Genomic DNA, 17,558 nt, shown 5'->3' on the forward strand with positions numbered 1-17,558 from the left:
GTCGAGCAGGAAACTGAAGCAGATTGTGTGTCTTTCTGAAGCCTTTCTCCTGCAGTTTAAAACTGCTGAAATGCTGGAGAAAAAAAAAAGTCTAGCCTTCAGGTTATAGGTTTCAGTAAGATGATTACCTGTGTGCAAGTGTGTGTGTGCAAGTGAGCTTGAGTGTTTGTATGTACATGTGTGTATGTGCGTGTGTGTTTATGTGTGTTTGGGTCCAGGGCTCACAGCAGTCTTATAGGACTGGCTGACTTTTACAGCTGCCTTTGTGCAGGACTATTTATAGCACCACCTAACCAATGAATGGAGAAAAAGCTGGGCTACCTATAAACCTTATAGATTAGATGTGTGTGTTTGTGTGTACTCTATGTTGGCAGCGCTCACTGTTTTTTGAGCAAACCATCATCAAGGTGTTTCCTCATTATCTTTTCAAAAGATCTATGGGTGCTGTGTGTGATTAGTTTACAATCTTTGCCTCTTTTTTCTATTCTTTTGTTCTTTCCCAACACAGTCCTGTTTGTGTGTGTGTGTGTGTGCGCGTGAGTGAGTGTGTGTGCATGCTTGTGCAGACACATTTGTTCTCACAGGTTCCTCTCACATTGCCCTTTCTCCTTGACGTCATAGAGCATGTACGAGGTGGAAAGGAGCCTGTCTGAGCTATATGAGAGGCATCAGTATCTGATTCAGGCATTATCTCACCATCCACATGAGCTAAACTCTCCTTGTCTATACACTCACATCTGTTAAGAAAACTGCACCCAAAGGTGCCTGTTGTTACCCTCCCCCATTATCCCCATTATCCTCTCTCAAAGGGTGGTGATTTTTTTTTATTTTTTATTTTTTTTAAAGCTTCATGCATATGTTATTATTGGGCCCCCATTAATATCCAGTGACAGTTTGTTTTTCCCCATTTTATCTCTACTGTTTTACCTCAGCCACTTTTATTTAAAGAAAAATCGTCATTCTGTTCAGTCCTCGTTAGCCAGAGAACAGTTTGGGAGATTGTGATTGATAATACAGGGGCTTTATACATATGTGGAGATGGAGCAGTTTAAATTGCATAACATTAGCAGCGATTTATGATCCTATATGTGCTGTAATATGAACATAACACACAGAAAAACACATGCAATCATTTACCATAATACATTTATTAGCATGAAATTACCAGTATTTGTTCTCAAGCATGAAAGTGGTTGTCTATTAATTTTATACTGTGAAGTGTTGAAAATTACAACACTGAATTTAATTTCCTATTTTCTCTAGGGTACAATTAGCTATAAATTGTTTAAAAAAATAACAATAATATAATATAATATTATATATATATCTATATATATCTATATATAGATATATATATGTATACTGTGTGTGTATATGTATATGTGTGTGTGTGTGTGTGTGTGTGTGTGTTTATGTGTGTGTGTATTTATTTTTGACTCAAGCATATTTTTTAGACATTTTTTTCTAGTTACATTCAGGTATATTTATCACTTGTCTGTTTTTCTACCACATTAATTTGATTGAAATTGTTAGTTAAGCTGTATCAGCAAACAAATGATCCCTGTGTATCAAACCACACCCCAAAAACACTAAATCGTAATTAGTAAGAATTAGTAGAATTGAATTAGTAATAATTGATTTTTTTTTCTTTTTTTAAATATGATTCAGTTCGACAAACTTACATTCAGAGAAAAAAATGTAAATATCACATCGACTGAGTAAAGCAATAGTTTTTTAGATTTTCCTTTTTTTTTTTTTTGTCGTTTAAATTGTGGTTGTTGCACTTGTTTAACTAATTTAGCTGTCATTTTTTAAACATTTATTTGAGGATTTCTTTTATTCCCCCCTTAATATATACAACATTAGTATTTGTGTTTGTTTGTGTGAGCTGTTTATATATGTTTGGGTCTTTTTAAATGAATGTGTGTACGTGCGTTTAAGTCTGTTGCCTTTGGGAAATGCATCTGACTCAAAACGGTGTGTTGTCCCACAGGAGACCTGGGATTCTGGTGCTCATCAATGATGCAGACTGGGAACTAATGGTGAGCACTGGGAGCCATGTTCACTGTCAGATCGTGTGAAGAGTCTGTCTGTGTATGTGTGTGTGTGTGTGTGTGTGTGTGTGTGTGTGTGTGTGTGTGTGTGTGTGTGTGTGTGTGTGTGTGTGTGTGAGTGAATGCAAAAATGTAATATTTTGTATTACTTTTAATCATTGTTGTCTGTTTTATGGACGCACTGTTACAGTCTTCAGTGTTTAGAGATCACACATGCAGCAGTGTTCATGTCCTCAGCCTGCGTGCATAGATAACTATATAAAATGCTTGTGAGGACATTTAAATCAGGAAGAGGAGGAGTGCTTGTGTGTGCGAAGGTTAGCCTGTATGTGCGCTGATACTGAGATTGTTCATTTTCTCTGAGTCAGTTAATGTTTCATATAACGTGGAAGCAGCTGCAAGACAAGTTCGTCCTTGGGGTCTCATATGTGAACACGTATTTACATGCACAAACAGTCTGAATGCTTCAATTTGAATCCATTGATTCAATTACAGGACTCAACACAGGATGTAAATGAAATGAGAAGTTTGCTATTGATTGGACCCCAAAGGGAACACAGGAGTAATATGCATATTTGTATTGGTAAACACACATATTTCTCCTTTGACTTGTACAGATGTTTGAATATTGAAGATTTTGTGTGTTATCTAAACCTCAGGGGGAGCTGGATTACAAACTACAAGACCAAGACAACGTTGTGTTTATTTCTACTCTTCATGGAGGATAGAAAATGAGTGAGGAAGGCAAATGTATCCTTGACATCTCTGTAACAGCCTTTTCTCCGCATCCTCTGCACTCTTCACTCTCTCCCCCACATCCCAACAACACGTCACCCCATTGGATGCTGTGAAACGTGTCAACCTGCACCATGACGACTGAGGTGATTGATGTTAGTCCGCAGGAATGAGTGGAAATTCAGAGATGGCTACTGAGAAAAATGTGGAAGCTGCGAGACAGGAATTCTGTGGACCTTTTCGTAAAAATTTTTTTTTTTTTTTTTTTTAATCAAACTGGACAGGCTCAAGGGCCAGTCATATGAAGCTCTGGTTGTACTGGTCAGCTCACAGGTGCGAGTGTAAATACCAGCAATTTTGTGTATGCCCTCATCTCCCTGCAATGTCTCTTCCAGTGTGACTGTATAGGACAAAAATGGCCTTATCTTGAGTTGTGGTCAAGAGAATGCAAAAAAAAAAAAAAAAGGTAACACTTTTACCCTCACTAATTAGCATTTATTAGCTGCAATAAACATTTAATAAATGGTTTACACTATATTGTAGGTTTTTGCAGATATCATGACAGTGTTTAGTGATGTATTTGTCAACAATTACAAATGCTCATATGAATACATATTTACAGCTATGTTATATTATTGTCATTCATTATCTGTTTATACACCAACCATCACTGGGAAGCTTCACAGGTGGAGTTGACAAATACAGTAATAAACACCTAAAATGTACCTCTAGCTATTTACACCTACATTGTCATGTGTTATGAACAATCCATTCAATGTTTATATTGTGCTTATAAATGCTAATGTTAAAATAAAGTGTTAGAAAAAAAAATTTCTTTGTTTTTTTTTCCCAACAGTTTTATCATTTTCTTTAAAAAGTCTTCTAATTGCTTCTGGTATTCTAAGAAAAAAGATTAAAAGCTTAAAAATAAAACAAAAACTGGTGTCTGGATCGTTTTTGTACCATAACTGTTACTACTGTAGCTTCACAATCAGCCCTTCATTTTTGGTATTATCAAAGGAGCATTTTTTCAGAATTATTTGAACAGTTTGTATTCTTATTTTACACTGTTTTATTTTTACTTACATCCCTGACAGGAAGGAATATTTTCAGTTATAACCTCAGTGGTAAAATTACGAATTAAATATACAATAAATTAGGAAAATGTGATCTCTTTTATTTACAATAATCTTTTGTAGTATATTTCTTATGCTATATGTTAAATATCAATGTTATTAATTTTTTTTTATCTAACGTAAAGGTTACTGTTTTACAAATTCCAAAATAATACTATGTATTTCTTCTTCACTCTTTCTGAACAGTGTCACCATGAAGTTACATTTTAGCTGTAAGGGTCCACACCACCCTGTACCACACACGGAGGCCTATAGCCAAACGCTTTCCTCAATTGGGATTTTACATCACGCTTCGATAATTCCTGGCCATAGTTTATAGCTGATCGATTTAAGCCCAGCTCTGTGATCACACTGCAGTTTTAGGCTGATTAGACGAGACTTTAGAGAGATTTGACCGTCCTATAGCCCCACTCAGATGGAATATTCATAAGAGAGGGGGGGGTGAGGGGTGTATATGTATGTATGTGTGTGTGTGTGTGTGTGTGTGTGTGTGGTGGTGGGTGGGGTGTGAACTACACGACCACTGCGGGAGGTCGAGGTCTAGCCTCCGGGCTGTCCTCCCCTGAACGCCCGGGGCGACCTAAAACCTTTTCTCGGTCGTGGAGTCCGATTTGCAACGGGAAACCGTCCGATAATGGCCGGTAGAAAGAAAATGCTAATGAGGCTGCGAGGGGGTTGGAGAGGGGGGGAAATGTAGCACTGTGTCAGCTAGTGCAGGCCCGGGATACTGCGTGTGAGTGTGAGCGACATTTATCTGCATGCGTGTGTTGGCTTGGTGCCTCTTACAGGCCACCGTCTAATTTTTCCTCCTAATTATGTATCCTAAATATTAAGAACATTAAAGGCTGTGAAGTGGATGCAGGCTGTCGGGGATTTTAAAGTGTATAACCTTTTATCGTTTTCCTAGATTTTTTGTGTTACAGCCTGCATTATGCTACACGAGTTGTTTTTTTTTTTTTGTTTTTTGTTTTTTCATAATTCGTGTATAAATCAGGTTTGTCCTCACATTTTATTCCCTCTCGACTCCCATTGTTATCTCCCATGTGCGCTCAGTTGTGAATCCGTGAGGTTTTGCATCAGCCCTGCAGGGTCCGGGCTGTTACCTGGGCCTGCACAGCTGACACCGTCCACAGGCTGCACACGGACTGGCTGACTGCTCAGCAGGAGGGATGGAGAGGACGCTGGTGGTGGGACAGGCGACCCTCGCCTCACCATCAGATCGCCCCTCTGAACAGATCAGGTTACAACAGTGGGAATGAAAAAAAAAAAACCAACTGTGATCTCCAATCTGAGATGAACAGCCACAAAGAAAACACCAGCCAATAAAAATAAAGCACTAGACTATGATTATACATAATAGCATCGATTTATAGGGTTTTGGTTTTTTTTTCAGGCTGACGAGATGGGACTTTAATAAAATTGTTTTATCTATAACGTATGGAAAACTGTATGCCTGTTTTAAAGAAAGTATATATTTACCCCTAATATCTGCATTAAATTTAAAAGGTTATTAATTAGATCTGTTTGTGCATGTTTTCATTTAATCTGGGCTCATTTGCCATCTAAGAATGACACCTAGCTTCCTGTTTAATGCTGCAAAGCAACTGATGCCAGGTTTGCTCTCCATCGTGTTCTGCTGTTGCACCCATGGGCCCCCACACTTCCCTGCAGTATAGCCTATATATCCAGTGTTGAGGCTCAATGTTGGCATGTTATAGTTGGATGTGAGCAAAAACACTGTAGCCACAAATGTGTACAGCTCAACCTGAGCCAACCGATAAAACCTGAGATGATTGCTGAGCCTTTGTGATGTTCAAGCCACAATCAAAATGATTCAACGTAACACTACAAGCTTCTGGGTATTATTAGGTTTTTATGGAGAGCGCTGCAGTTGTCTATAGGTAGCTAACATGCAGAAAAACACATGCACAAACCATGCATTTGTGCAGAACAAGCTTCAGATATTAATAAAATTAATAACATGCGGTTGTAATTTAGAGGTTGCTCATATTCTGTACGATAAATTAAAAAAAAAACAATTAAAAAGAGAAGTCCATTACAGTCTAATAGACACAGAAGTGTTTCTGCACAACAGCAGACATGGTGCTCTAATCCCCTGGAATTAAGAAGGGTTAGCCTTTAATGTTCAACAACAATATACACACGTTGGCTGTGTGTGTGTGTGTGTGTGTGTGTGTGTGTGTAGTGTAGTGTTGTTTCATATTAATTAGTGAGTCTGTAACTGAGAACAAAATTAAATTAAAATTTTAATTTAAAACGTATTTGAAATAAGAAAATATCTTGTAAAGGTCAAACTTTAACCAGTGACAACTTTAAAAAGTTGCTTTTATTATTTAGGAAATTAGATTCATATTGGGGAAAGTGTATGCTGATGATATTGTATCGTTTTAAAGAATAATTTTAAAGCAGTAAAATTAATTTTAAATCATGAACAAGGTAAAAAAAAAAACAAAAAAAAAAACAATCCACACCTCATGGGCCAAAAATGGATCCACGTGATTTATTAGTGGCGCTGTTTGGCTCCAGAAATGTGGCAGCATCCATCAGCAGGCCTCAGCTGTTCTCTTTGTTTCTGCTTGTTTTCGGTTTTTGCAATACTCTAACACCTTTACATTTATTCATCCGCTTTTGATTTGGTTTCCGAGGCGATAAAAACAGTAAGGTCCTTGTGTTTAACTAATCTATCTGTGGCTAAGTGCCCTGCTGCAGGATGCTCTCTGGGCTCAGCTTTAATGGGCTCTAAGTGTGCTCTTAGTTTAACAATGAATTATTAGGAAATATTTAAGAAAAACATTTTTTTTTTCCAGCCAAATTTCCACTTTGATTTAACCTGCCTCGATCATCTGGGTTTAGTCTCCATGCATCTGCTGAGATGGTCCAGTTTTTTTGTTTTTGTTTTTTTTTTTAGCTTTGCTCATCTCTTCCACAACGTGCATGCGTGCTGCTGTGTGAGCTCTCAGCTTACTGCTTTCTCCTGTTTGCCGAACACAGTCGATACGTCAATGCTCCCCGTCGATATTTGCCATTTAAAACAAACAGTCTTCATTAGATCTTCGACAAAGTGTAAATACCAATCGGGCCAAACCACAACGCACACCCCCCGAAAAACACATTACATGAGGCAGAGTAAGGTTTCCTCCACTTTATTGGCCCAGTCCCGCGTCTCTCTCTCTCTCTCTCTCTCTCTCTCTCTCTCTCTCTCTTCTTTTTTTTTTTTTTTTTCCTCCATAACATGCAAACTGTGGTGTGTATCTTACCTGAACCGAGACAGTTACAAAACAAAACGGGACTACAGGCCTTCCTATAGCCCCCTTTTGTGGTTTTGGAGGCCCACACTCTGGATGTGGCGTTTGGCCAAAGGCAGCAGTGATGAATGTGAGTCTGCAGCAACAGATGTCCATACACAATTCTTGGGGTTGAATTTGAGTTTACTCAAGAATTGCGTTTGGACAATCAATCGCTAGAGACTCTTGTCTATATCCTCTGCCAAGATGAAAAGAATAAAAAAAAAAAAAAGAATAAAAAAAAAAAACCCTGATTATCTAAATCACAAGTGTGCACGGGCAGTGAACGCACAGGCCCATGGGTGCACCTGCTACGCCTGCCTAAATGCCCTTTGACAGCCTTGGCTGTGGCTGATACTGAAAACTGTGTGCTTTCCTCTTTCTCTACAAGAAAGAGGGAGTTGCAGCACTGTGCATTATTTTTGACAACCTCGCTGCTCAGCATTGCCTCTTGGATTCGCCTTTCCTTTTTGAGAAATCAGCTCTCTCGCCGCGCATCTCCAGCACTGAGCTGTTGCACCAAACCTCCAAACATTCAAATACAGCCCGTAGTGCAACTTTCCCCCAAACACACACATTAAATGCCAGACAGGCATTTTTTTTTTTTTTTTTTTTTTTTTTGCAATTGTGTGATAAGGCTACGGAAGCAGTCACAGTCACTTTGTGTGACTTTTTTTTTTTTGCACGCCTCCCATTCCCCCCACTGTCACAGCTCCCACTATCTCTCCACGTCTTTACACTGGCTGCGAGTTGTAAAGTTAACCCCAAGTCTGTCCAGATCTCTGGGGCCTTAAGATGGCTGAATGGCCGTTGCATCTTAAAGTAAAATGTCCTTTGGTTCGCTAGAGTCTCTCACTTCTGAAGTGTCTCAGAAAGGCTGGGGGGGATGGGGGGGGGGGGGAGAAAAAGGCAGGAATCAAACATCTCAACTAGACTTTCTTTCATTTTAAAGTCCGAGGTGAGGACGTCAGGAAAACGCCATTTCTGCACCTGTGTTTCTGCCATCGATTTAAGGAAAGACTGCTCAGTTCTGGTGCCTCAAGAAGCACAATGCCTTTCCACGGATGTTAAATTTAAAAAAAAAGAATAAAAAAAAGAAAAAGAAAAGAAAGAATCCCCTCCTATTTGAAGAAAAATACTTGGAGCGTTTATGTTCTTCCCTGTTGTGTTTTATAGCTGGTGATGAAACCGAAAAATGAAAAAAAAAAAAAAAAAAGAAAGGATAAAAAAAAAAAGGAAACCCCTTATAGTTCTTAGTTCCCGCTGGTGCGTCCTTGGTTCGTTTCCCACGACGTGCGTTCTCTCGGATCTCTGCTCTGTCCAGATGCCCCCCAGCGAGCAGCGTCGGATGGTGACAAAAAAGAGGCTGAGGAGCAGCAGAGGAGCGGGATCCGTGCACTCCGGACAGACGCTCCTGCCTTCCCATGCATCCTTCCTTTACGAGTCTCTCGGACTGACTGGCTGGCTGGCTGGTTGGCTGGCTGACTGGAAGGATGCCTCTCTGCCCTCCTGGCTTTTTCTTTACGCTGCTCCAACAATAAACGCCGCGGCCGCGACGCAAGGCGGAGTGAGGAGTGGAGAGGGTCCTCGCTTGGTACTGAATTTGAATAACACCACGGGGTGATAAATGTCCATTGTACTGCTTAAGTAATGAATCTCCGCTGTCCTCTATGTCACACACACACACACACACACACACACACACACGCTCACACACACTCGCCAGCAGCTGCGATGAGGGACCAGCAGCCCCTCTTAAAGACACAACAGCCCTATTTTCTACCCAAAAAGAGATTACAATCCCGACACTGTTTACTCTCTGACCGCACTGCATGACGTTTAGTGTTTCTCTTGTGCCCCCTCTCTTGTGTGAGCAAACTAGTGCAACGCTGTAACCAGGCACTTGGACATAAAGCGGTGCCTTCAGCGCCATGTGCAGCCATTCTGCTGCAGAAAGGGCAGCCTACTGTAGGCCTGGCTGGCAAGTGTTGTCCGAGGTGACAGAAAATGAGAGGATTATATGATGCTCATGTGACAGACGATTGATGGGGCGACAGAGACCGTGTTGTCTTCTACTCTGAATAATGATAAATCTCGACTTAAATAGCACATGTGAGATTCAGTGTAAACTCAAGAGTGGGTGCAAACCTGCATTGAGCCTTTTGCATAAGCTGAGCAAGGCATTGTGCATTTCCTGTTCCACTAGAAATTCCTCTTATGTTGCACTTGTGCAGGTGCCCTTTTATTTATTCTAAAATGTCATGGTTAAATCTTTTAGCCTTTGGGCACACCTAGTTAAATCATGGACACTGTGACTAATGGGATAAGATTAAGTATTGTAACAAGCATTAAAACTGGATAATAAGAACTCAGAACCAAGTCAAAGAGATGTTTTGAGCGTTTTCTGTTTGTATGTCAATACAACTGAATTGTAAGCACAGTGAAGAATCCTCTCTAGAGAGTTGGCACGCTTTTGTGTTCATGCGTGAGACGGTTTTGTGTGAATGGGCCAATATGTGGCTATAATTTAAAAAAAGAAGAGAGATTCAAGAGATTTCTTACGCCTGTGTCCCTCTCACTCACTGGGAACAGGAGTAGGAGTCAAACCCATCCTCATGTCGTGCATATCAGCACTTGCAAATGCTGCGCTTGCGCTGCAGCTTTTTGATGCTTACAAACGCTACCTCCCCTCTCTCTCTCTCTCTCTCTCTCTCTCTCTCTCTCTCACTCTCTCTCACTCTCTAATAAATCATCCTGACTGATCCCGCCCCGGGCGCAGGGGGTCCTCCTCTTTAAAGCTCAATCCGTTTTTTCCCTTTTCATCCCTCTGAAGAAGCCGAGTTAACCTCTCCTGATCCACAGGGCCAGAGCCCCTCTCAGCCTCAGCCCGCCTCTCATTCATTCAGCCAGTCACTCATTCATTGCTCTTTTTTTTTGAGTGGTGAAAAGCAAACCCCTCCATCTTCAATTCCCCCCCCCCCCCTCTCTCTCTCTCTCTCTCTCTTTGCCTTTTCATGCCCTGACTCTTTCCAGAGGCGGGAAACTCAGTAAGAAGTCAAGAGGGTCCACTTTCACTCTCACCTTGACATCCCTCACTTGTGGTGCTCACAGTTACATGGATGCAGTTTATACTGTGGACAAGTGCCACAAGTGCAAAGACACGTTTGTTACCTCATAACCACATGAAACATACTGTATATAGTTAAAATCACAGACATCTGCAACGGTAGTTAGTTTATTGATCTAAAACTGCTGTATATGGCAAAAGTGATTGACAGCTCAACAAGTGGTGCACAAAATATATTTACTGCAGTACAACAAGCCTTCGAGTGTGTGGATAAAACAGTAAATTGCTTAAATATCAGACAGATTAACCTTTTGGTTACGGACCATTTATTAAGAAAAAGTTTGTCCCCTGTTGTTCCTTTAATTCTGTCTTGAAGTTGTGTGTATTTGGCTTCAGTTAGTGAGACAACACAGTGCTGTGTATAAAAATTGTAACTGTAAAAAAAAAGTTCAACTTTAATTGGATAAATAGCGACACACAAAAAAATGTGAAACACTATCAACTACCTTCAGTTGTTGAATTAAGGCCTTTTAGCTCAGTAGCTTTCATGTTGGCTGTTAGTCTTGGTGGTTTATAGTAGGGGTGTGTGTGTGTACACACAGAAACAGTAGGGAACCGCTGCACTCCACGCAGGGGCCACTGTGCTTCCCTCCATTCACAAATCAATGTTTAACCCGCTGGCTAAAAGGCCTGGCAGGGGAGAGGGAGGCCCAGTCGGCGGGGTGGGCTATGAAACCATGCCGCCGAGAGATGGAGAGGAGAGAGGGGACAAAGGGAACAGGGGAATCCTTAAAATAAACCTCCTCTGGTGAAGGCATCTCCTCCCTGCTGCTAGGGCACAGCTATAGAGGATGGAGAGCAGAGTAGAGAGGTTATAGAGAGAGGCAACGCTGTGGCAGGGAATGCCAGTGAAATTTATAGTGGGAAGGATGTTAAGGAAAGACAGGGCATGGAGTCAAACGGACAAAGAGGCAAATTGAGAGGAGAGTTTCTGAACAGGCTCAGTGGACAAACACAATTCCTCTAACCATGTACTTTCCTGCTAAAGCACTGTATTTTCTAAAACGATCTTTATGAAGGAGCAGTCGTATGCTAATTTCATCCTGGAAGCATTAAAGCAATAGGACTTGCTCATCTGCACTGGCTGCCTGCAATGTGTAGCGGAGCAAATGTTAGAGATAGGCAGGAAATATATGATGCACAACCAGGGGCATTAAAGGAGACAGGCAGCAAAGGCAGGAAGCCAGTGACAGAGGCACAGAAGAGCTGTACAAGTCTAAAGGCCATGATGCACCGGAGAGGCAGTTTTAGCTTTCATTATAAATTCATTCTGTGTGAACATGCATTTTTGCTTTTTGCAAATTCAGTCACTTGTCGCACGTGTTTCCACACTGAGTTTGATGAGGTTCAATGAGAAGACACATCTAATGTCTTCAGTTATACTAATGTCCATTGAAACTGTCAGGAGATTCATGCTTCACATGCTGTTGGACTAAACCACTGAAAATCACACTGCAAACACACATTAGTGTAAGTGCGGAGAACAAGTTTTTTTCTTGGTGTGAGAAAAGTTGTGTACTTTGTGAGGCTGATGAAAGGCTGGACTGGAAAATATTACACAATCTTGAAGAATCACCAACTGACATAATGGCTGCGATTAAAAGATTAAAAGAAAATGTTCTTATAGATGCACAACTGAGTGTGTCCTGCTACTCTCAGACCAATACACACCCCTCACCCTCTTACTCCTCCTCTGCCACCATCACAGCCTCACACACACATGCACAGAGACACACACTCCTTCCCCCAAGCATGCCGCTGCCTAAACATCCCCCAGAATTCTTTGACAGTGGCTGCGCTGTTGCTTGGCAACGGGGCGACGGACAGCGTCATCCAGGGAGTAACAGAGAAGATGAGAAGCAGAGAAGTCTACACTAATCTCACCGTTACTTTGAAGAGATCATGGGGCACAAGGGTGTTCACAAATATCCTGCACATTGTTAGTGTATGTCAGTGTTTGCAAGACTAAAAGATACAGAAGCAAATTCGCCTCTGAATAAAAATGTAAGGGTTTGAAAAATGAGTGTTTTTTAAAAGTTAAAAAAGCTGACATTCCTAAATCTTGCCCTTTGCAACCGAAATCTGTAAACAGATTCTTAACTATAGCAGCATAAAGAGCCAAAGAGAACCTCCTAATGTCTCATTATCTGGAGATTTCTCTGCTTCGCTCTCCACCAGACTGTAAGGCTCACTGTCATCGTAAAAACCATCATCTACTGTAAAAAAAAATAAATAATAATAATTCACTGAGCAATAATTGTATTTGGCAACTTTAAAATTCAATATAGCTATTACAAAAATCTAATCAGAAATCAAAAAATTTAAACATTTTGATGATGATCTGTTTCATATTCATGAGAACGGATAATGCAATCATACCTGTATCACTGACCTCATAATCTCATTATTTCCGCCATTGCCAGAGCATTTAGTCTGAGCATCAGTTTCTTTGTGCTGACTAAGTGGTGTCGTGTAAAGACTGGACTTGATGTACACAGGTTATTTTTTACTGAAGCAATTCTGTTTAAGTGCTTGAGTTAAAAAAAGAAAAAAAAAAGAAAAAAAAACACCCAGCCCACTGGCCTGGCTATCAATTCATCCATACTGCTGTCAGCTGCACCACATCCCCTCTTCACATCACTGTGACCAGAAACATATTGTCTATAAGGTTGAGTACTTGATTTATAGTTATACACAGGAAACTGCTGCTTGATACACATTGTCACTGACAGGTAAAAATATCAGCCACAACCTCACTTAATAAAGATGAGTTTCACAAGCTCTGGCATTTTCTGAACTAGCAGATGATCATTGCAGTCATTCAGTCTAAAATAAAACACAAATAACCACAAGAGGGGTTTAGTGCTGAAAAGATTCATTAGTTAGTGGACTGACAGAAAATTAATTGGTAACATGCTGATAATGGACTAATCGCTGAAGTCATTTATCAAGAGAAAAATGCCAAACAGTCACTGGTTCCAGCTCCTCAAACGTGAAGATCTGACGCTTTTCTCTGTTTTCTGTCATTGTATATTGAACAGAATTGTGCTTTGGGTAAATAGATTTATCATAAACAAAAATCAAAAGATGAATCAGTGAAGAAAATCATCTTTAGTTTCAGTCCTACTGCTACTGGAGACACTAGATTTTCTAGTCAGTTCAGCAACACACTGTGCAAAAAAAAAAAAAAAAAGTCACCGATAAAGTGGTTCAATTGGATATGAGTTCAAATAAAACACACAACTCTTTAAACTGTGCAAACACTACACTCCTGAGATACATGTGGGATGACATCGGAGGAGAGGCGTAGACAGAGTGAAGCTGTTGTAGCTGCTGAGTAAGAGGGTATGTGCCACTGCTCAGACCCTGAGTGACAGGTATTGACCCGCCCAGCCAAAAGACGTCTCTGTGGGAACGCTATTGATTATTGCCACAGCAATAAAGGTCCCGGAAGCTTGTGAGAATGTCACGACTCTCTGCTGCCTACCAGCCCCGGTCCCAACACACTAACACAAAGACAGAAACACTTTGGCTCTGACACATCCTAACCTACAGCCACTCAGTCTCTCACGCTAACTTCAGCTTTCGGACTGGGCAAAGAAAAGGTGAAAGAGAGATGGGAGGCATATAGTGACTGCTTGGAGGCCTAGGATGTGCATTTGTGTGTGTGACTGTGTGTGACATGGATGAGTAGCGGGCCCTTGACAGACCCCCCACTATGCTTTAAAGGGACAGTTAAACCAAATTCCAGAAAATGTATCTACATGCTGATAATTTTGGTTTTATTTCTTTATTTATTTTGATTTCTGCTGCCACTATAGTACAATGGTAGTGAGTGGAATTTCATTGGTAATGCATCCAGCAAGAAAAATTACATTGAAAATGTTTGTCAGCCACCTGTCTTTCCAGAATTAGCTACTGTCACTCAGGATGATCCGCAGAGCATACTGTCAGTCTATTTTTCAGTATACAAATTCCAGTGAAACCTCATCACCCTGAAGTCTGTGGATTATCCAGAGTAATGGCGACAATGATAGGAGCACTCCAAAGTCAGGGCTTTATATCTCAAAACTTACACAAATCAAACAAAAATTATCTGCTTTGATACATTTTACTAGGAGTACATGAGGTAATATTTTTTTTTCAGTTTAGGTGAAATGATTATTTAACTAAGTCAAGTGAAGCCACACGGCCCATACACGATCATCATATAACTGCACTCTATCCACTCTCTCTCAGTCTGTCCCTTGCAATCTGGTCAAAACAATACAGATTTTCTTTTTGTCTTTTCTCTCTCCCCGTATCCTTTCTCTCTCTTTCCTTCTACCCTCTGTCTCTCATTCACACACCCCCACACACAAACGCCATCTCCACCCTTGACCTCGCAGTGAAAAGTTAGTGCGCCCGAGGTTGAACTCTCCCAGATCTGCCTCAGCCACGAACGCTGGGAAAGTGCCCCTGACATACACATATATGTGTGTGTCCGAGTGCGTGTTTGTGTGAGACTGTGGAAACACTTGGGGTGTCATGAATAGGAGAGATTTGACCCTCAACCCCCTGACCTGTCCACACAAACAATGCCTTTAACCCAAGGCTGCTATTGTTAGCAATGACTGCTGTGGTTTATTCACAGAGCCTGCCAAAATTCATTATATACCACTTTGCTTATTATTTTCCACCCACATCTATGCCTCTCCTCATTTCTTCTTTCTTCACCATTCTCCTCCTCCTGTTCCCATCCCTCCTCCTTTTGCTCTTTTCACAGCATCTGTCCTGCAACCCTCAACTTCTGATCTTGAATTTTCACTTGAGTTCCGAGCAGATTGAGCATTAGCACTAACGTCCATCCATCATTTTTCACTTAAAACTAGAATTTAAATGTTTCTTCTGTTCTGTGTAGTATTTCCCTGAAATTTAACAGCGCGCATGTACATATGTGTGTGTGGACAGTATGAGTGTGTATTTCTGGATGTGACTGAAGCTGATAGATTTGACGTTGTTTCTATGATTTAGATTGTGATGATATTGTGTCTGTCTAATTTAGATCATTGGTTTGGGTTATGTTAACACACACACACACACACACACACACACACACATACACAAACACATTATTTACACGACAATGTTCTCTACAAACTGGTCAAAGAAGATTTCAACCCTGCTGGATATAACCAACAATGGAGTGATATCTTGAGTTTCTTTATTTCTGTTCAAAACAATCCTGACAACAGCTGCTAAAGGAGTTTCACAAATTGGGCCCCAGGGACCTAAAGGAGGTTCAAGGTGGCAAAAATCTTAAGTGCACACCTGTTTTGATCCAGGACATTGAGAAACACAATGGGGAGTGGGGGTGCACTTATCTCCCAGTTATGACCTCATCAGGGGAGATAAACCCTCAGACTGACAAATACCTTTATCTATTTATTCAAGTGGAAGCTCTCTCTACAGTCTCAATTCCATCAGTTTCTGACTGTTGGTGTTGTTTCAAGCAAGTGAAACCAGAACACATCCCTGTTTTATCCCTCCGCCTTATCTGTACACAACTTTGACACTCACCCCACCTCTAAAATCCAACCACAGTGCTCCCAACTGCTCCCGTATCCTTTACTCAGCAGTGAACACAGTTGCACCCACTACATCCAAAGAGCATCTCTGACCCTTTTGCACACTGAGGGGCTAATCTCTGTTTTCCTAGCTCCTTCCTAACAATGGACTCTGCGACAGCAACAAAACCCATAACTCCCACTTCTTAACAGACCAGTCAAGGCTATAAGGCTATAATAAAAACCAGCAGAAAGCAAATGGAAAACAAGAAATTACAAGTTGCATTGCATTTTTTTGACAGATCTCATGGCTGAATACCAGAAACTCAATGTGGTTTTTAAGACCTCCACTCAGTGATGAGTCCCCCTCCTCAGCTCTGTTCCCTCATTTCCTCATTTCAATGTAAAGAATTCCAAAAATGTTTCATTAACAGGGTCATGAATATTAGGCTGAACATCAGTCTTACTGATGATTCTGAATTCCTTGTCTCCCTGATCAGGTCTTCTGCGTTTACCGTTCATCACTTCCTAGAGGAGACCTCCTGACCCTGTGGCGTCCGCACCATCAACTTTACATCACATTAGTGTAAATAACTTGGACCAGTGATGGAAGATAAATTCAGATACTTTACTTAAACAGAAGTAGCTGTAACACAATGTAAAAAGTGCTATTACAAATAAGAGTCCTGTTAAAATTGACTTCAGTGAAAGCATATGAAGATTATAAGCAAAATGTATTTAAGTATCAAAAACAATTTTGCTTAATGGCTTCTTGGACACTCAGCCAAATGGATTTTTTTTAAAAGCTGGAAACTCCAAAAGTTCCCTATTCATGGCCCTTGATTGATCCATAAAGCCTTAATAAATGAATTCATAAATACAAATAAGGCCATAAGTTATATCTCATAAACCCTTTATAAGGTGTGTCTTAATAGAAAATATGACCCAGCATTTTAGTGTTTTTGTTGGCAGACTTGAACACTTCATATACTGTAGGGCAATTCACTCTATAGCAAACCACTGTATTTCATGATCTTGAATCTCAAACTGCAAAGTAACTATAGCTGTCCAATAATATAGTTGATTCCACAATACATTTTCACTACTTGTGAAAGATTTCTCTTCCCATTATCATCTTTTCTGAACAATATCAATGTTTTCTGAGAAATTTCAGCCTCGCCAGTGTGTGTGTGTGTGTACTTCTGAGGTTGAGCTCCTCCTTGCCCACATAACAGCAATTACAGAAGCCATATGCTTATATGGGCCTTCTCTTGGATCAAACCCTCCCTCTGCTGGTTAATCTCTGAAACTGCTGCCAGGATAAACACCAGAAACTGCCATGTAGGCCTGCTGATGTAGGCTACACTGCAGCCTTCATGTTGCTACATAACATGTTACACTACATGAATGTTACTTATAAATTATATTTCATGACATCAAACGCACATGCTTAATGCGCATACAGATGTAAACACCTGCACTGCACTCAAAATATGTATCATCTATATGTTGATTAACAATATTACAGAGAGAGTAAAGACCAAACTAAGTGTGTTAACACTTTTTCCCCATTTTTTTCGGGGGGGGGGGTGAATTCCTTGAATTCCTCCTGCGTCTGTTGACTGGATGATTGCATGTTATCTGCTAAACGTCAT

General features: G+C 40.6%; 1 protein-coding gene across 1 annotated transcript in view; it reads left to right on the forward strand.

Annotated features, from left to right (window-relative positions):
* Nucleotides 1-3,728, forward strand: part of urm1 (ubiquitin related modifier 1) — an 11,883-nt gene extending 8,155 nt beyond the window's left edge. The window contains exons 4-5 of the mRNA XM_071466581.1: nucleotides 1,994-2,042; nucleotides 2,714-3,728. Coding sequence (XP_071322682.1) covers nucleotides 1,994-2,042; nucleotides 2,714-2,782 — 118 coding nt within the window. The 3' untranslated portion in view covers nucleotides 2,783-3,728. The remainder of the gene's footprint in view (nucleotides 1-1,993; nucleotides 2,043-2,713) is intronic.
* The last annotated feature ends 13,830 nt before the right edge of the window (nucleotides 3,729-17,558 follow it).

This window comes from Trachinotus anak, unplaced genomic scaffold, assembly GCF_046630095.1.
Source record: "Trachinotus anak isolate AG129_WGS33_773 ecotype Australia unplaced genomic scaffold, CSIRO_AGI_Tana_v1 ptg000028l, whole genome shotgun sequence".
In the NCBI taxonomy this organism is placed as follows: Eukaryota; Metazoa; Chordata; class Actinopteri; order Carangiformes; family Carangidae; genus Trachinotus; species Trachinotus anak.